The sequence below is a fragment of the Natrix helvetica genome, assembly GCF_964273705.1.
Source record: "Natrix helvetica genome assembly, chromosome: 9".
Taxonomy (NCBI): domain Eukaryota; kingdom Metazoa; phylum Chordata; class Lepidosauria; order Squamata; family Natricidae; genus Natrix; species Natrix helvetica.
The window spans coordinates 16346776-16367644 of record NC_138560.1 but is presented as its reverse complement, the minus strand read 5'-3'; the positions used below and the strand labels follow the sequence as shown (position 1 = coordinate 16367644).

At 43.9% G+C, this 20869-nt stretch overlaps 1 protein-coding gene across 3 annotated transcripts in view; it reads left to right on the top strand.

Annotated features, from left to right (window-relative positions):
* LDLRAP1 (low density lipoprotein receptor adaptor protein 1) overlaps window positions 1–20869 on the top strand; it is a 632547-nt gene that overhangs the window by 145277 nt on the left and 466401 nt on the right. Inside the window, exons 9-10 of one of the 3 annotated variants that reach the window (XM_081961996.1) lie at window positions 1363–1463; window positions 1920–2225. The exons of the other annotated variants lie outside the window; for them this stretch is intronic. Coding sequence (XP_081818122.1) covers window positions 1363–1435 — 73 coding nt within the window. The 3' untranslated portion in view covers window positions 1436–1463; window positions 1920–2225. Of the gene's footprint in view, window positions 1–1362; window positions 1464–1919; window positions 2226–20869 lie in introns of those variants that run through there. 3 annotated transcript variants of the gene reach the window in all.

Genomic DNA, 20869 nt, shown 5'->3' with positions numbered 1-20869 from the left:
TTAACTGTTTTGGGCAATGGTGGGATTCAAATTTTTTTTACTATTGGTTCTCATCTCTGTTTCAAAGCCGAAGAGCCAGAGCTGTCCGAAGACATCTCCGTGGTTTACAGACTCAGCCTCTTGACCCCAATAATCTGGGTCCTCATTTGACCCACCTCGGAAGGATGGAAGGCCGAGTCAACCTTGAGCTGGTCAGGATCGAACTGCTGACAGTCGGCAGAATTAGCCTGCAAGATTGCATTCTAACCACTGCACCACCAGGGCCAAGGAAAAGTAGAAATAGCAATAGCACTTCGACTTATATACCACTTCACAGTGCTTTAAAGCCCTTTCTAAGCAGTTTACAGAGTCAGCCTATTGCCCTCAACAAACTGGGTCCTCATTTTACCCACCTCGGAAGGATGGAAGGCCGAGTCAACCTTGAGTTGGTCAGGATCGAACTGCTAACAGTCGGCAGAATTAGCCTGCAAGATTGCATTCTAACCACTGCACCACCAGGGCCAAGGAAAGGTAGAAATAGCAATAGCAATAGCACTTCGACTTATATACCACTTCACAGTGCTTTACAGAGTCAGCCTATTGCCCTGAACAAACTGGGTCCTCATTTTACCCACCTCGGAAGGATGGAAGGCTGAGCCAACCTTGAGCCTGTTGAGATTCGATCTGCCAAACTGCTGGCAGGCGGCAGTCAGAAGTAGCCTGCAATACTGCACCCTAACCACTGCGCCACCGTGGCTCTTGGTGTAGGGATGGTATAGGCTCCCACCCCATGAGGAATGGTGTAGCCTCCAAAGAATTTGAGCCCTCTGAGAAATTCCCTTCCGGCCTGTTGGTTGAAACCAATGTTACAGACAGGGCTTTGAAAGCATTTCAATGGATCAGGAAGGAGTGGGAGGACGTGTGATGCCTTCTTGATAAAGGAGATGGTCCAGGAAGGGAGAGGAGTATCCTGGGAGTGATCGACTGGTTATGCAAATGGGGTCAATGGGTAGGGTTCAGGTGTTTTGATAATGGGATATATTTCCAAATTGAAGGAGGTCTAACAAGATAGGGCCTGTGTCCACGAGTTCTATGTTGAAAAGGCAGCTTGAGTTGTGGGTGGCTTTGTACTGCATCCTGTGGGGGGGAAGATAGAGACATTCCTAAATAGTCTCTAAGGCAAAAACAAGGAACAGGCTTGGAAGAGAGAGGCAGGATGTTGAGGCATCCCATAATGAGTACATGGTGCTCAACTTACAACCATAATTCAGCCCAGAATTAGATGCAAATCACTCGGTAACCAGAGCCAATTTTGGGGGCATTTTTTGTAGCGGTCCTTAAGTAAACAGCATGGTTTTTAAGCGAATCCACTTTACCCAACAGGCGTTGTTTGTCAGAAACTGGAAATAAACACCAGAAACTACCTCCAAAAATGTCAAAATATTGTGGTTCGTGACCACAGGATGCTGCAAAGGACCATAAAGGTATGCCGATTGCCAAGTGCCCAAAATACAATTGCACAATTGTGTCTTTGTGCAAGTGTGTGGTCACTGCAACTTTGAAATCAGGTTTGTAAGTAGCTTTTTTGGGGGGGATCCATCCTAACTTTGGTTGCTAAGCGACTACCTGAATGCAAATATAGGAAGGAATAGAACAAAGAGTTTACTGCCTAATATTAGGACACGAAGGTGACTTAATGAAGGAAGGTGAACATAATTTAGTAGACATTCCTGAAACCTAGTGGGATGAAATGTGTGAGCGGAATTAGGACTAACGGGTACCATTCATTAAAAAGGAACAAACCAGAGAAAAGAGAAAGAGAAGATGGTCGAAAATTGGAAGGGTGAATTAATGAGAATATCCCTTGCCTGACAAGGGTTACAAATGGTTGGTTGTTTTTATATCAGCTGATGATTATCTCTTTTGTGCTTTGTTTCTAGCTTCTCAGGATCGCTTTACATGGACAGCCTTATAAATTAAATAAATGTTGGTTAAGACAATCAAAATTCAATCCAGGGCTCCCATTCGGATGTCAAACCTATACTTAGCTTGTCATGAAAACGAGGATGTATTGCATTTCAGTGTTAAAATATGGCTGTTATTTCAGCATTTACTCAATATATAGAAGGTTATGGATGAATATTTTATGCAAATCTGTGCCACCTTTTTACTTCTCTTTGACTGATAAATAGCGACCACCGTATTTCAGCCACGCTCGATGGTCTTTCGAACCCCTCCCCCCCCGACTGCTTATTCTTGGTTCTATGAACAGAATTGAAATTAAAGCAAGCCAACTGAGGAGCAAAACAAACCTTCAAACCATCAGGAATATTAAATGGGCCATCCTTCTTGGCGTTGAGAATCTGTTCCACTGCATTGTGCAAAAATTAGAAATTGTCAGAAGCAGTAAAAATACCCAGATAATTAGAGCTTTGGAAACCAAGCTGTACTGATAGTTAAAAATAGGACAAAGTGCTCCCATCATAATCTTGCTCGAGTTAATTTCTCTCTTTTCTGATTATCATGCAAGGTTCCTCCCCACCCCACCCCAACTTGAAGTGTTGTCAGTAGATAAAATGCTCGGAGGAGCTAAGCTTGAGATCTTAGCTCAGAAACTATTTCACTGCGAGCAGTTTCACTCTATCTCCCGTTTCCAATCTGTAGGAAGGGAAGGGAAAAAAAATGTCCTTTCAGGATTGTTGTAGAAATGAGTCGGATCAGGAAATGGTTGTGCATTTTGAGGTAGAAAGATGAGGCAGTCTATGAGCTTAACCATCTAGAAATACTTAGTGTTGGGGCCCGTCAGCAGCCAGAGGATCTGATAGCAGATTCGGACAGTAAGGAGTTTGGGGAGGAGCATGGGCCAGTCCTGGAGTCTGGGGAAGGCTCTGATGAGGGCTCTGCGTCGGAGGCAAAGAGGGGGCCAGAGCCGTCTGACAGTTATCAGCTGCCTTTGGAGTCGGAGATCAGAAGGGCAGAAGAGCAGCTGGAGCCTGTTCCTGATGTGTGCATGCGCAGAACTGACAGGAGAAGGGAACAGCTAAGTTGACTCGGGAGTAAAGGCATAGGTGGTTGGTGAATGGCCCATCCCATAGGGAATAAAGAGCGAAAGGGGAGGGGAGTTTGCAGGAGACTATTAGTTCAATTCATTTGGGTGAAGATCTGTTCCTGACTTCTTGCCAATTAATTGCTGCTACGGCATGGCGTTTGGAAGATATTGGCCTGGCAACTCTTTTTAGGAGCTGTCTGGCAACTCTCCAAGCCTGATAAAGGTCTGTAGTTGTGAAATTTCATGCAAGACTGTTTGCCGGGACTTTTCTGGAGAGGAGTTTCCTGTAACCTAAATAAAAGAGGCTTTAGCGGGATGAGGAGTCTGCTTCATGGTTTTGGGAAGCCTAGGTCAGAATATATGAATATGTGCTATATGGGGTATAACTCCCTTTTGAAATCAACATAGATTCTGAAGTCTCCTGCCGATCCACTTTTACGATGTTTTTTGCAGCAAACGCCATTATCGTAAAACGAAGTCATTGCTCGCCAGTTTTGCTAAAAACCGGAAGTTCCTGTTTTTGGCAAAACTGTCATAAAATATAGTCAGTCACTTTATAAAAGTCATAAAATGGGGCAAAAACTCATTTAACAAATGTTTCACTTAGCAACAGAAATTTTGGGATCAACTGTGGTCATAAATAGAAGACCACCTGTACTGGAAAGCACTTCTTCATGGGCCTTCTAACTACAGAGATCCTAGGTCCCATTAATACAATCTCATTAAAAGGTAAAGGTTCCCCTCGCACATATGTGCTGTCCGAAGATGTCTCTATGGTCATGTGGCTGACATGACTAAATACCGAAGGTGCACTGAACTCTGTTCCCTTCCCACCAAAGATGGTCCCTATTTTTCTACTTGCATTTTTTACGGGCTTTCGAACTGCTAGGATGGCAGAAGCTGGGACAAGTCACGGGAGCTCACTCCATTACGCGGCGCTAGGGATTCGAACCACCAAACTGCCAAACTTTCTGATCGACAAGCTCAGCATCTTAGCCACTGAGCCACTGTGTCCCCTCTCAGTCTCATTAATATAATCAAAAGTGTAAAAAACACTAAATCTCCCCTAGAAAGGTAATTTTATTTAATCTTGTTAACTGGTTTGTTGAGAATAAATCCAGGAAGCAAAGAATAAAGGCACTGCATTCCTGGGGGGGGGGGGGGGCTCGTTCCCTTTTAGAAAGAAAGAAAAACTTATTTAGTGCCCTTTGTTTCTTTTTCTTCTTCATACTGAAAATTTAAATTATAATCCTTTTGTTTTGTATAAATGTATCCATGGTAACAAGCAAATCTAAATTATTACTGTACGTTGATAAGGTTGATAGTTCCTCATGGAAGGCACGGTGCATATTTCTAAAATATTCTCTGGTACGGTCTTCCAAGATTTAAAACAAAGCAAAACAAAACAAAAGCTTTTTGCAAATCAACTGTACGAAGGAAAACGATTATTCTATCGTCACCCTTCCTCTCCCTGCCAATCTCAGGAAACGCTGCTGTTTTATTTATTTATATTCTGCCTTTCTAATCACTGTTCACTTTGAGCTGCAGATCTAAACATGTAAACAATTTGATTACAGTATGTGTTTTTCTCGGTATTAGTATATTTTTTAATGTAGTCTGGTTTGTGACCCATAATAAAGTTTAATAATTAACCATAAGCCTAAGACTGATAATCAGGCTTGTCAGATGTTACATCTTTTCTATCCTGCTCTACAGAGTGGCAAAAAGCCACTTGAAGAGACTAGAATCTGCATTTGAAATGTGGATTTACAGACGGAGGTTACGTATAAGCTGGGTTGACAAAATCACAAATGAGTTGGTGATAAGCCATCTGGGAAAGCCAAGGGAAATCATTAAAGGCACTAAAGAGCGAAAGTTAGAATATTTTGGACTTGTGATGCGACACCCAGAAAAATACAGCATCCTTCACTTAATCCTCCAGGGAAAAATTGAAGGCAAACGAGGTCCAGGTAGAAGAAGAACATCATGGCTTCAAAACCTAAGGGATTGGTTTGGACAAAACTCAACAGCACTTTTTCACGCAGCTGTGGACAAAAATAGGATTGCCAACATGATCGCCCAACGTCCAATGACGGATATGGCACAAGAAGAAGAAGAAAGTTTGACTGAAAACGGACTATGCATATTCTGAGTGTGGACAGGAAGAACCATATTTTAATGTAATTGTTAGTGTTTCAAAAGCAAACCCCTCCCCCCCAAAAAATAATGCCAGAAAGGGAACTTCACCCCGCCCGATCTCTTCACCAGCTGTACGCTGAAAGGTGAAGCCTGGATATCAGTTTGTGTACAGCAGGGGTCAATAGAGGAGGGGGGCAAGCTATTTTCCAAAGCACCTGAAGGACAAACAAGGAATAATGGATGGAAACTGACCAAGGAGAGATTCAACCTGGAAATGAGGAGGAACTTTCTGACAGTGAGAACAATCAACCCATGGAACAGAAGTTGCCTTCGGAAGTTGTGGGAGCTTCATCACTTGAGACTTTCAAGAAGAGATTGGACTGCCATAGGGTCTCCAGCTTGAGCGGGGGATTGGACTAGATGACCTATAAGGTCCCTTCCAACTCTGTTTATCTGTTAGGGGTGTCAAACCCAAGCCCTCTGGGCCGGATACGGTCTATGGGGTGTTTAGATCTGGCCTGCGGGCCCACTCTGGAAACAGCAAAGGACCGGCCTGCAGGGCCTCTGACAGCGAAAACACAGCTTGGGGGGACACGCACGACCTCCCCAAGCTCTGTTTTCACCGGCAGAGGGCTGCAGGAGGCTATTGCGGCCGAAAACGGAGCACAGGCGGGCTGCCACGGGCAAAAACAGAACCTCGATGTATGACGTCGACCTGGCCACACACACACCGGTCCCCCAAGGTCAAACACAACCCTGATGTGGCCCTCCATGAAATCGAGTTTGACAACCGTTGTTTTACAGGGTCTTGCTCAGTTCAAGACTCTAGACATGCTTCTCTCAGGTTTTTAGAATGAAAAGATGCCATTTAAGCAGCAAAAGATTTACTCAATCACCTTCTTGTCTGATCACACTTCAAGTGAGTGGCAGACAGAGAAGCTTTTCCAGGGGGTGGGTGGGTGGGGGGAGGGGTCTGAGTAGTTTGTTTACAGCTCCAACACAGTTGGGTTGGAATGGTGTAACCATCAGTATAATAAGTTATACTAAATTAATTACTGATTTAGTAAGGTGTCATTAGCAGCTGCACATCATTTTCCTTTTTTTTTTTTCCCTTTTCTTACCTTAGCAGTTTTTTCTTTTCTCCGGAGGACAGAGAGACCCCAGTTGTTGAAAAACTGTATTTGAATCAGGGGACGGAGGAGGAGGGGAAAAAATCCATATTACAGGTATTAAAATGTGGTTAAGCATCAGAAAGTCTAAAGTTATTTCATCAGCTTGTGTCACCTAGAGCAGTGTTTCTCAACCTTGGTGACTTTAAGTCCTATGGATTTAAACTCCCAGAATTCCCCAGCCAGCTATGCTGGCTGGGGGATTCTGGGAGTTGAAGTCCATAGGACTTAAAGTCACCAAGGTTGAGAAACACTGACCTGGAACTTTGTGGCTCCATTCTGAATGGGCTTGTCAGCTCCTTTTATGCTCCTACAGGTAGTTCTCTACTTACAACGGTTTGTATAGTGACCGTTCAATGACAACGGAACTGAAGAAAATGACTTATGACCGTTTTTCACACTTACGGCCTTTGCTGCATTGCCATGGTCACATGATCAAGATTCAGACACTTGGCCACTGACTTGTATTTATGACGGTTGCAATGTCCCGAGGTCGCGTGATTACTTTCTTGTGATCTTCTGACAAGCAAAGTCCATGGGGAAGCCAGATTCACCTGACAACCGCATCGCTAACTTAACAACGGCAGGGATTAATTTAACAACCGCGGCAAGGAAGGTCGTGAAACGAGGCAAAACTCATTTAACGACTGCCTTGCTTAGCAATGGACGTTTTGGGATCAATTGGGGTCGTAACGCGAGGATGACCTGTATTGACTCTTTAGGACTGTAACTCAGTGATGGCTAACCTTTTTTGTCGTCACGTGTGGGCGCAACACTGCATGCCCATGCGTGTACACCCATAATGCAATGTGCTTGTGACATCCCCCTGTGCCCCCTGCCCGTACCCCGTTTTGGGCCTAGTGGGCCTCCCAGCAGCCTCCTGAGACCAAAAACGGGACGTGTGTGTGTGGGGGGGATGTTTGCGCTGTACCCCCCCCCCATGCCCTGTTTTGGGCTAGTAGGCCTCCCTGCAGCCTCCTGAGACCAAAAGCGGGATGTGGGGGGTGGGGGGTGTTTGCGCTGCACCCCCATGCCCTATTTTGGGCCTAGTGGGGCCTCCCTGCAGCCTCCTGGGACCAAAAACGGGCCATGGGGGTGTGTGCTCCCCGCCCCCGAGCTCCCCACTCACCGCGTATGCGCACGTGTCTCCTGCATGTGCCCCGTCCTCGCGCATGCACAGCAGAGACACGAAAATCAGCTGGCGGTCATGCATGCGCAGTGGAGCTCAGCTGCGGCGATGGCTCCCATGCCCACAGAAAGGGCTCTGCGTGCCATCACAGATCCAGCTTATGAACTTGATGAGCTGGCTCACTGTTTCTCCACCCCTAGAACTCCCCAGCCAGCAGCCAAGAATTGGAGTCCACAAATCTTAAAGTTCCAAGGTTGAGAAACACCGATTCTAGCTCTACCATCCAGGTAGCAACCAGACCTGACCTGCCTTAGCTTCTGAGCTAGATGAGGTTGACCGAGGGTGATAAAAACCAATTGTGATGAAGCGATGAGGAAGAAAGATTAAAGCCAAGCTCTATTGACCTCAAGAGTTCTTCTTGGCAGTTTATTCTATTTAAGCATTTATTATTTGAACTCTTTGGCCTGATCCGATTGTTGCTCCTTAAGTTCCATTTTATTACAGGTTTTAAAGAAACCACCTGAGGCTGCTAAGTTATTCCTCCTTTTTATAAGAAGTTGAAAGCATCCGATAAAACTGATACTGATTATTTGCGCAGCTTCTAGAACGATGGGTTGGAATGCATCGTCCTTGAAATCAATGGAATGTTGCTTTAAAGCAGGGGTGTCCAAACTTGGGAACTTTAAGACTTGTGGACTTCAACTCCCAGAATGCTGGCTGGGGAATTCTGGGAGTTGAAGTCCACAAGTCTTAAAAGTTCCCAAGTTTGGACACCCCTGCTTTAAAGAATGCCATGCTAGCTTCCTTGGCTCTTAAAATAAGGATAGAATAGAATAGAATAGAATAGAATAGAATAGAATAGAATAGAATAGAATAGAATAGCAGAGTTGGAAGGGACCTTGGAGGTCTTCTAGTCCAACCCCCTGCTTAGGCAGGAAACCCTACACCACTTCAGACAAATGGCTATCGAATCTCTTCTTAAAAACTTCCAGTGTTGGAGCATTCACAACTTCTGGAGGCAAGTTATTTCAATGATTAAAGGTTTAATAGGAATTGATTGCAATTCTCTTGCTCTTGTAAATTAAATTTAAGAATTGGAATATTAATCCCCCTGATATAAACTGGAGAGATATAAACTGATTATTATTGCCATATTTAGGGCCAAAATTCACAGATCTCCTGACTTAATAATGGGTCGGGGTTTTTTTGCATTGAGAATGATTGTGTCCTCCTTATTTCAGTTATATCCCAGTTATTTAGAATCTATCAAGATATTATAAAGGTGTAAAATTTTGGTCGCAAGGCATGGCTCAAATAACTGTCACAGAACATAGTAAGACAACTGCCTCTAATTTGAGTGCGACATTCAGATAAGGATATTGTTTGGCAATGTCTGAAATAGATCTCTCTCTCTCTCTCTCTCTCTCTCTCTCTCTCTCTCTCTCTCTCTCTCTCCCACTCCCACTCCCACTCCCACTCCCACTCCCTCTTCCTCCCTCCCTCCCTCCCTCTCTCTTAATCTCTCTCTCTCTTTTCCCTCCCTCTCCCTCCTCCCCTCCCTCCCTCTTTCTCTCCCCAGACATTTTGACAAGAAGAAGACTTTTGAACAATTTTTCTCTGTTTTTGAAGGGCTACGTAGGTTATTAAAATGCAGAAATGGCTTTTCAATTGGGTAATCTGGGATAATCGAGTATTTCATTAAGGAATGCCGTTTCTCAGGGTCGTACTAACTGTGATTTGGGAAGTTACAGAGCCACCATATTTGAAGAGGTGACCCAGTTGACAGATTAAAGCAAGGCGTTCTGAGAACATATTTTGGTCCCTGCATGGGATCCACCAGAGAAAGTTTTGGTAGGATCCAGCAGCTTCACTTTTTCCTGGCAGTATTAATTTATCACAGCTGAGTTCTTTCTTTGCTCATAACTTGTATTAACTCTGGTTGTCATTGCTAGCTTCTATATTGCCCATTCAGTGGTGGGATTCAAATTATTGAATACTGCTTCTGTGGGCATGGCTTGGCTTGGTGGGCGTGGCTTGGTGGGCGTGGCAGGGGAAGGTTACTGCAAAATCCCCATTCCCTCCCCATCCTACTAACCTGCTTTCCAGCTCTGTTCTGTGCAGGGCTACAAAAGAAGAGCCAGCCAATCAGCTGGGACTCCGATCAGCTGGGACTCAGGAGGCAGCGAATAGATGCGGGCGGGGCCATCCAGAGGTGGTATTTGTCAATTCTCCAAACTACTCAAAGTTTCCACGACCGGTTCACCTGAACCAGTCCGAACCAGCTGAATACCATCTCTGTGCCCATTGCATTGCAGGTTTTATCTTGAATGTTTTCATCTGCAAGGAGGGCTTTGAGACTTTCTTGATATCTGTTCCTTTAGATTGGGATTGCATTGGGAAGAGAAAGACAGCGCTTCCGCCTTCATCACAGCTTTCCTGCTTCCCAAGATAGGTTCACTCGACTTATAACAGTTCGTTTAGTGACCGCTTGAAGTTACAACGGCACTGAAAAAAAGGGGCTTATGATTATGTTTCCACACTTGGGACCGCTGCAGCATCCCCATGGGCATCGGATCAAAATTCGGCCATTGGCTCATGTTTATGACAGTTGCCTTGCAATGTCCTGAGGTCATGTGATCGGCTTTGGTGACTTTCTGACAAGCAAAGTCGATGGGGAAGCCAGATTCACTTAGCAACTGTGTTACGAATTTAACAGCTCCGGCGATTCACTTAACAACCGCGGTCAAGGAAGGTCGTAAAATGGGGCAAAACTCTTTTAACACATGTCTCCCTTAGCAACTGAAATGTTGGGCTCAGATGTGTTCATAAGTCGAGGACTATCTCGGCCTATTATATCTGTTGGATTTTGAACAATCCTAAACCTGAAAACATCAAACTGATGTCTCTATGCCAGGAGTGTCAAACTCGATTTCAGGAAGCGCCGCATCAGGGTTGTGTTTGACCTCGAGGGACTTGAAGTGGGCATGGCTGGAGTGGGCGTAGCCAGGGTAGGTGAGGCCAGGGTGGGCAAAGCCAGCTCGACATCACTCATCGAGGCTCTGTTTTCTGCTGCGATGGCCTCCTGCAGCCCTCTGACAGAGAAAACAGACCCTGGGCTCCGTTTTTGCGGGCAGAGGGCTGCAAGAGGCCATCATGGCTAAAAATGCACCCTGCCCGAGCTTTGTTTTCGCTGGCACTGGCACTGTGGGCTGGTCCTTCACTGTTTCCACGGTGGTTGCATGGGACAGATCTAAGCACACCGTAGCTCTGAATCTGGCCCACGGGCCTTGAGTTTGACACCCTCCTCTATGCAGATGATGTTACTATGCATCCATGGGCAGCAGCTCTTGAATACAGTTTCTGCTTCTTTCGGTATTTTTGTCAAAGAAAGTCTTTCTTTTTTTGAAAAGTTTTTATTTTATTTTTCCATCGCCTCTCTTACATCATTAATCTTACAGTATGTCATCTAGGTACAGTTTTTGTGTCATCATATTTAACAATTACATCATTTTAATCTACTTTTATCTTGCCTTTACATTTACATTTCGATTATATTTTAGTTCAACTCCTCCCGTATAATTCTACATCCCCCCCCGCCAAATTATTCGGTTTTCTATTTCTCTTTGCCTATATTCATTTTCTATCCAATGATAAAAACATCCCCATATCTTATAGTACTTTGATTCTTCCTTCTCCTTAATTGCCAATGTTAATCTATTCATTTCTGCACAATCTAATTTTTTTTTAAATTACCTCTCCCTCTGGGGGAGTTTTTTCCATTTTCCCTTAATGTCTTTGAGCGTACAGAGGCGGTATTCAGCCAGTTCTCTTTGATTTGGGCGAACTGGTAGCAGTGGCTGTGGGAGGCTCCACCCACCCATCCCAACATAATGTGCGAGCACTGCGCATGCGCAGAAGGCATGTGCGAGCAAAGCGTGCGGTAGGGATGGCAAGTGAATCCCAGCTCTGGTTGCGTAGCTTGGAGTTTGTGTAAAGGAATAGGTAGAACAGGAGAAAAACCATTTATTAAATTGAAGTAAGCACGAGATAAACCTCTACCAAGATCAAAGTAGACGAAACTGTATTTTCTTCTAAAGGAGGGCAGGAAGGCAGGAAAAATTACTTTTGCTAATCTCCACCGATTGGTTCCTTCCTTTAGTATCCAATTTGCCTCTCAAAGAGATAGTTGCTTCTAGCCCAGAAGTCTCAAAGATGGCAGATGACATCAGTGGCTACACAGGGGTCAAATTCCTGTCTGGTTCATTTTTCAAAAGCTGTTCAGAAGGTGGATATTTTCATTCTTTGTTCAATCTAATTGCTCTGGGAAATGCAACCCAACCCTTCGCTTCTGACATTTGGGGAAGCATTAAAAGCTGCCCCTTTTCAAGGTACTTGGGTTTTTAACAAGGAAGATCTAGTGACCTTTTATTCTTCTTTATTTTATGGTTTAGTGATCTTCATGTGAGCTTTAGGCTTATTTTTAGACACAGTATTGCATTTATTGATGGTTTTATTGAAGGCCAGCCCGATAAAATTGGACAATCTACAGATAATTTAAATAAATGTACGGTATGTGACTGGAATGGAACACGTTTTGGAGAACATAAGCTGGAGAACTTGCTGATCCTATCCGACTGGCAGATAAAGCCTATCCAAGATAGCTTTTTGTTCTGAACGCATGAAGAGGCTTTTTGGAGTCCTGTTTCTTGGTTGATCCAGATTAGCATGGATACACTGGCAATTAAAGAGAAAGAACAAACTGATGTATTATGTTGTGTTGTCTTGTCTTGTGCTATGTTATGTTACCGTATTTTGTGGAGTATAAGACGCATCAAGATTTTGAAGAGGCAAATTTTAAAAAAAGTTTTTCATGAAAATGACCCAATTTTTTGTCAAAAAAAGGGCATACATAGTCTTTAGGAGGCTTGTAGAATACTCCTGTGGGCTGGCCCCCCCACAAAAAATGAGCAAAAAAAGGCCTGTTTTTTGCTCATTTTTGCCCTCCCCAGGCCCCAGGAGCACTCTATAAGCCTCCTAAAGGCTATGGATGGTCATTTTTACAAAGGGGGTGGAGTTTCAGGAGGCCAAAAATGCTTTATTCAGTGTATAAGACACACCCAGATTTTCGCCCTCCTTTTGGGGGGGGGGAAAGGTGCGTCTTATACTCCGAAAAATATGTTATGTTTTGTTATGTTGTTATCAGAGGTGGGTTCCTACCTATTTGGTGCGATTCAGCCGAATAGGTCATAATTCTGGCGGACACATGACGATACCAGTTCTATCCTTGGTGGCGCCATCTTGATTTTCTGTTTTGCACATGCGCAGAACAATCTTTATTGAAAAAATGTAATTTTTCCTTTTTTGCACGTGTAAATTTTTTTACTACCGAACCTGTAGTAATGGAGTCCAGAACCCACCCCGGTATCTTGTTATGTTATGTTATATTTAGAGAATAAATATAAGAATTAGAAGTAAAAGTAGTTGTGTAAAAGATAGAAAATGTTTTAATAGAGTTAGCATAATTAATAGAGTTAAATAAATTAAGAAGAGGATTGTTCTAGTAATAGACATTGATATGAAAATGTTTTAATAGAGTTAGCATAATTAATAAAGTTAAATAAATTAAGAAGAGGATTGTTCTAGTAATAGACATTGATATTAAGCTAGGAATAGATTAAAGAATGAATATAATTGTAAATTTTAAATGTTATTGCCCAAAATATTTGTACCCAGACGACACACCGTTTAATGGAAGATGGATTGTTTATATTGAAATAAAATAAAAGCTGTATTAAAAATAACAGATTAGCATGGATAAACTAACCGTTCGGTTTCCAAAGTTAAATTCAAATCCCTTCATTTGCAGATGATGGGACTGTGCTGCAGAAATCTGCATGCAAGCCAAGCACCTTTGGCTGTGCTTGAGTTTTAGTCCGCTGCTTAATAGAGAGAGAAAAAGGTAATTCTCATTTGGCAGAGAGGTGGCTTCGATAATTTGATTCTCTCTGAGGAATGAATATAGGGGAGCGTGTGTTTGTGTGCGTGTGTGTGTCTAATATTTGCCATCGCTTATTTTCTTCCATTTACAGAGAATTCCGTTCACCAATGAATAGTCACCTCCCTGTAACACACCCTGCACCTACTTGTTGGTTTGCCACCAGTAATGGAATAGCTCAGTGAGGGAGTGATGGAGATCTGCTTGGGCTCAGCATGACAAAAATTAAGAAAATAGCAATAGCACTTAGACTTATTTACCGCTTCATAGTACTTTACAACCGCCTCCAAGCGATTTACAGAGTCAGCATATTGCCTCCAACAATCTGAGTCCTCATTTTACCAACCTTGGAAGGATGGAAGGCTGAGTCAATTTTGAACAAGTCGGGATCGAACTCCAGATTAGGGACAGAATCAGCCTGCAATACTGCATTCTAACCACTGCCCTAACATGGCTCTTGTAGAGCTTACCTTGACTGTACTTCTCTCCCTCCCTCCCTCTCCCCCCCCATCTCCTTTCTCTTTCTCTCTCTCTCTCTCTCTCCTTTCTTTCTCTCCCTCCCACCCTCTCCCCTTCTTTCTCCTTTCTCACTCTCCCTCCTTTCTCTCCTTTCTCTCTTTTCTCTCTCTCCTATCTCTCTTCCCCCCTCTCTCTTCCTCCCTTCCTCTCTCCCTCTCTCTCCTTTCTCTCTCCCTCCCTCCCTCTCCCCCTCTCTCCTTTCTCACTATCTCTCCGTTCTTTCTCTCCCTCCCTTCCTCTCCCCCTTTCTCCTTTCTCTCTCTCTCCTTTCTATCTTTTCTCTCTCTCTCCTATCTCTCTTTCCCCACCTCTCTCCTTTCTCTCTCTCCCACCCTCCCTCTCTCCCTCTCTCTCCTTTCTCTCCCTCCCTCCCTCTCCCCCTCTTTCTCCTTTCTCTCTCTCTTTCCTTTCTCTCTCTGTCTCTCTCCTATCTCTCTCTTTCTCTCTCTCTCTCTCTCTCTCTCTCTCACACACACACACACACACAGAGACAGACAGACAGACAGATGAGGCCTCTTCAGAAATCATGCAAGAACACATGATTTTCGGAGACTTCAAAGTTGCATGTCACCATAAATGTGTGACACATGTTGTAGGTTTGTCTTCACTGGATAGCCCATTGATTCATCCATCAAACCAATGCCCACCCTAATTTGTTGATTGGCAGTCATTTTCAGTAACAATCTGGCCACCTTTGTGGTTGTTTCTCCCCCCCCCCCCCCACCATGTTGGCTTAAAAAGGAAAATCAAAACCACAGTGATCCAAGGAGGGTTGGAGCTGCTGCAGATGGAGGAAATGGGCTGTTTTTGCCTCTCTCAATCCTTGACAAAATGAAATGGGAGGGAAACTGAGAGGAAAAGGGACAGAGTGGCTTCAGTAGCATAGAACGGCTGCTCTAGCCTCCCCCTCTCAATTTCCTGAAGATCAGAAGGATGCAAATCAGTCCAGCAGGCTGAGCTACCCTACAATAAAAATTGGTTGCAAACTGCCAGGCACTCTGATCTAACAGATTCAGACTATTTCCTTGATCTTACAAATTGGCTTCGTGGGCTCTGGGAACACAGTTGAACATTGATGTCCTGGGGCCAGCGGTGGTTGTGCCAGCTATCAACCCCTGTGGCGAGGAGAAAATGGCAAGGGAGGGTCGGAGGGATGGGGGCTTGCGAGGATTAGTTGAGAAGGGAGGTCTGGAGGAGGGTCAGGAGGTCATGTGGAGGGGCGAATGTATTGAGGCAGGGTGTCCCAAAGGTGCTTTTTCAAAAGGCAACTGGACTTTGTTTCTCCTTGAAGATGTTTCGCTTCTCATCCAGGAAGCTTCTTTGGTGCCGACTGAACTGGATGGGAAGCGAGAGGTCTTCAAGGAAAAAGCAAAGCCCAGTTGCCTCTTGAAAAAGCACCTTTGGGACAACCATGACCTGGATGACTGAGAATCTCCATAGATATTGAGACAGGGATGAGTCAGAGAAGATGGAGTGGGTGGGCTATCTGATGCCCACCTCCTCTTCTGGTGTAGTTACCTTAAATAATGCCCAGGGAGTCCTCACATCAGGCTGCTGATGCTAAATCGCTTCCCTTCCCCTTTCCCTGCCTTTTGTCTTATCCTTCCTTCCTTCCTTCCTTCCATCCATCCATCCTTTTCATTCTTTCACTTCTCTTTCATTTCATCCCTCCCTCCCCTCCTTCCTTCCTTCCATCCATCCATCCTTTTCATTCTTTCACTTCTCTTTCTTTTCCTCCCTCCCTCCTTTTCATTCCTTCACTTCTCTTTCTTTTCCTTCCTCCCTCCCTTCCAGCCATCCTTTTCATTCTTTCACTTTTCTTTCTTTTCCTTCCTCCCTACCCTCCTTCCTTCCTTCCATCCATTCCTCCTTTTCATTCTTTCACTTCTCTTTCTTTTTCTTCCTCCCTCCCTTCCAGCCATCCTTTTCATTCTTTCACTTTTCTTTCTTTTCCTTCCTCCCTACCCTCCTTCCTTCCTTCCATCCATTCCTCCTTTTCATTCTTTCACTTCTCTTTCTTTTTCTTCCTCCCTCCCTTCCAGCCATCCTTTTCATTCTTTCACTTTTCTTTCTTTTCCTTCCTCCCTACCCTCCTTTTCATTCCTTCACTTTTCTTTCTTTTCCTTCCTCCCTACCCTCCTTTTCATTCCTTCACTTCTCTTTCTTTTCCTTCCTCCCTCCCTTCCAGCCATCCTTTTCACTCTTTCATTTTTCTTTCTTTTCCTCCCTCCCCTCCTTCCTTCCTTCCATCCATCCCTCCTTTTCATTCCTTCACTTCTCTTTCTTTTCCTTCCTTCCTTCCTCCCTTCCTCCCCTTCTCCCTCCCTCCGTCCCTTGGTTTGTTCTTTCCCCCCCTTTTTTTCCTTCTTTCTTCCCTTCCCGATTTTTTTTCTACCAATGGATGATCTTTTTTCTCCTTTCCCCAGTTATGTCTGAGCCTCAGACTCTGAGGCATCCTAAACATCGGAAGAGGTAATTGATGTCTTAGGAGAACACAGCTTGACATGATCTTCCTGGCACCTGTAAACTAGCTGGGCAGCTTACATCCATCTTCACATAATTTGCCCCAAAGATTGCAATTGACCCCACTTTACTTTGCAACAGGAATTACAAGAAAGATGACAAATGGGTTTAGCCAAGGCTTAGTGGTCCCCCGAGAAGACACCAACAGGTTTTTCCCTTGAAAAAAAAAAAGACTCACCGAGATGATTTTTCAAAACTCCTTTGGAAATCTTGCTTATGCCCTGATTGACTCAAGGGATAGAAATGTATTTTCCATGACGGGGATGAAGGAGCTTTGTTTTGCATAGTTCAAAGCTATTCAGGTGAAAAGGAAATTAATTTAACAGCTCGGAGGGAAGGCCAAGAAATCTATTTTTCTCCAAAAGATTAAGCATTCTGCTTTACACTTGGGCTCATGCTCAGAAAGGTCCATGTGCGCAATTTTCTGCATTGTTAAGTGAACTGCCTTCTTTTCTGAACTGGAGTGTTGGTTTTCTGTGTTTGGTTTATTCTGCACGTTCATTTTATTCTCCACACAGCAGCTGGGATATTGGGAAGGGTTAAAATTGCAGTGGGGTTTAGCTGAGGATTGTGAAATCACAGACGGTCCTGGCAGTTTAAGGGCTAAACTGAACCAGTTTGTCACTCAAATGGCTAAGAATAGAATAGAATAGAATAGAATAGAATAGAATAACAGACTTGGAAGGGACCTTGGAGGTCTTCTAGTCCAACCCCCTGCCTAGGCAGGAAACTCTACACCACTTCAGACAAATGGATATCCAACATCTTCTTAAAGACTTCCAGTGTTGGGGCATTCACAACTTCTGGAGGCAAGCTGTTCCACTGACTAATTCTCCTAACTGTCAGGAAATTTCTCCTCAGTTCTAAGTTGCTTCTCTCCTTGATTAGTTTCCACCCATTGCTTCTTGTTCTATCCTCAGGTGCTTTGGAGAATAGTTTGACTCCCTCTTCTTTGTGGCAACCCCTGAGATATTGGAACACTGCTCTCATGTCTCCCTTGGTCCTTCTTTTCATCAAACTAGACATACCCAGTTCCTGCAACCGTTCTTCACATGTTTTAGCCTCCAGTCCCCTAATCATCTTTGTTAAAGAAAAATCCAAACTGGAACTAAGGAGAAGCTTCTTGGCAGTGAGAACAATTAACCAGTGGAATAGCTTGCCTTCCTCGGTTGTGGGTGCTTCAAGGATTGCACAACCATTTGTCCAGGATGATACAGGTTTCCTACCATGGGTAGAAAGTTGGATTAGACTAGACGACATCCAAAGTCCCTTCCAGCCCTGTGATTCTATGTTTCTATATTTTTAGGTCACAGACCTAGCTCTGGATTTTTACAACATGCTGGACTGTGTTTTTTGGGTGTCATAGCATATTACATGCATCCAGCATTTAGTTTAATTTATAATGTAGTGTATATGTTGTCCCACATTGTGAATTAATTGAGTAACTTAAGCAGGGGTGGGCTTCAAAAATTTCAGCAAAGGGTTCTCTGCCTGGTTGCTGTTTGGGCGTGGCCATGGTGGGCATGGCCTAGTTGGCCAACTGCACGGTGGGGAGGGGGGCATTTTTGCCTTCCCTAGGCTCCGGAGGCTTTCCTTGAGCCTCTGGGAGGGCAAAAATGGCCTCCTCCTGACTCCGGAGGTGGAAATGGACTTGTTTCCAGTCTTCCAGAACTTCCAGGAGGCCTGTTTTTCCCCCTCCCCGAGCTCCATGCGGGCTCTGCACCTATCTCACATCCAAAACAGTCCATGTGGAGACTCCTGGGAGGGGCAGTGTGGGCGGGGAGGGGCCAGCCACGGGTGGGATTTGGAGGCTCTCCAAACTGGCCATAACATTAGCTACAGGTTCTCCCGAACCCTGGCTGACCCATAGCATCCCACCCCTGAACTTAAGGCAGTGGTTTGAAGATGGCCAGCCTGTATGTTAATGCACCAGAATGTCTTCTGAGACCGTGAGCTGCCGAAAAGGCATACATACCAGCTAAGGAAGTCCTTACATTTGAACAAATGAGATGATACTCTTTGATTCCCATCAAACGTTTCCAAATTGCTTGCTTTCCTCAATTATTAGGGGAGGCTTCTGCCTTTCCTGTCTTCTGCTTTGTTCTTTCCTCAGCTTCTGGCTGCCATCTTGACATTTAAAAAAAACCCACTCCCTTCCCCTCATGGGACAACTCTATCAAGTTCATTGAAGCTTGGTTTGGTGAATATAATGAGGGAAGCCTTGAAAATGTTTTTTCTTTAAACTTCTATCCTCGTCCTCGGCTCACCTTTCGAAAAGTAAATTATCTCCATTGAGAATCTTGCTATTTCTCCTACCTGCCTGGAATATAATTACTACTTGGGCCAAAAATCAAGGATGTGGAACAGTTTGGTCACATCACATACCTAGCAAGACCCATGGTTTATGAAGGAGTTTATTGGGTCAGACAAGCCAACATTTCCTTCTCTTTAGAAAACCCCAGGGAAGCAAAGTATGTTTATGTGAGCCAAACTATCTTGCCACCCATAGTGGAGAATTCAATCTTGTGGAAGGTCTTTGTTGTCGTTAGTTGCAAAGTCGCGTTCGACCCATCACGACCCCATGGACAATGTCCCTCCAGGCCTTCCTGTCCTCGACCATCCTCTGGAGTCCATTGAAGCTCATGCCGACTGCTTCGGTGACTCCATCCAGCCACCTCATTCTCTTTTTTTAAAAAATTAAAAAAAGTTTTTTTTAATTTTTAATCTCATACATACATTTACAGGTGTACATTCTCAGAGTTATTATTCACATTGTGCATTAACAATTTTGAACATTCATTTTTCCATATACAAATTGAAATGTATAATCAGGATTGCTTTGCTTACCATCCCATACACCAGGGGTGTCCAAACTTGGGAACTTTAAGACTTGTGGACTTCAACTCTCAGAATTCCCCAGCCAGCTATGCTATGCTGGCTGGGGAATTCTGGGAGTTGAAGTCCACAAGTCTTAAAGTTCCCAAGTTTGGACACCCCTGCCATACACCTATTTTATTTTACCACAACACTACTTTCCTTTCCTTTTCTTCCTCTTCTCCCTCCCTTCTTCTCTGCTTTCTTCTTTCCTCCTCTCCTTTTCCTTTTCTTCTTCCTCTCCCCTACTCCTCTCCTCTTCTTCCCCTACACACCCACTCTCCTAATCTTCCTACCACTGCCTATCTTCCTCTCCTTTCCTTTCTTCTTTCCCTCTCCTTTCCTGTCTCCTCCTCTCCGCTTACTTTTCCTTTCCTCCTTTCCTCTTTCTATTATTGTGATTGCATATTTTCCTCTTCCATCCGGCGTATTTTTGGGATGATATTCCAGCAAACCTGTCTTTATATTTACCATGCTGCATTCTTTTTTCCTCGTTATATATCTATATCTACTGCTTCAGTGACTCCATCCAGCCACCTCATTCTCTGTCGCCCCTTACTTCTTTTGCCCTCAATCTTTCCCAGCATGAGGCTCTACTCCAGTGAATCCTTCCTTCTCATTAGGTGGCCAAAGTGGAAGGTCTATCCCTTTTTAATGGCTATTTGAGAGATAAAACCTTGTTTAGAAGACTTTGGGATACAAAAGGCTTGATGTCCTGATTTGTGGTTCTGTCTAAACACACTGACTTTTTTTATTGCTTGAGGATGTTTTAATTTCTTTAATGGCTGTTGGCCTTCAGTGGGTTTTAACTTATTGGCCTCAACAGGCTGGAGCTCTTTATCTTCAAGAGAAAGGCAGATAATAAATGAATGGATGGCAAAACTTAAGGTGATCACACACACACACAGATACACACACACACAAACCCTTCTCTCAAACTAGGGGAAAAAAATAAGGTGAGGAACTTAAAGTCTCATAGATAAAACACCTTTAACAAATCTTTCAAATTGTCACTTCTGCTTTCTTGCACTTTTGGGATTAAAATCTCTTTGGCCTCTTTTCACTTATTTCTCCATAAGCATGCACACCTGAAAAAGTGTTTCACTAGTTGTCGCCTTAATAACCTAGTTTGTGTTCACACAACCCAGTCAAAATCTAGTTCATCGTACATCACTTAGCATGTTACGCGAATCCAGCCTGTGTGGTTCGTAAATTGTAGTTTGTGATGAAACATTGTTGTGACTTGAGCCAATGGTAATTTACTCCACAAATCACAACTTAATGTGTAAAAACAGCTATACTATATAAACATGATCAATGGGTCAACTTCAAGAGACAAAGGCTGAAGTCCTCACCACCCCCAGTGTCTTGCCTGGGAAATATTTCCTATTTCAGATCTTTTATTTCCATGGACAAAAAAATTGGAATTATCCACAATGGAGGAATGGTCGTTGACGATCATGGAAATGAAAGAGTTACCCTCTTCCTATCAT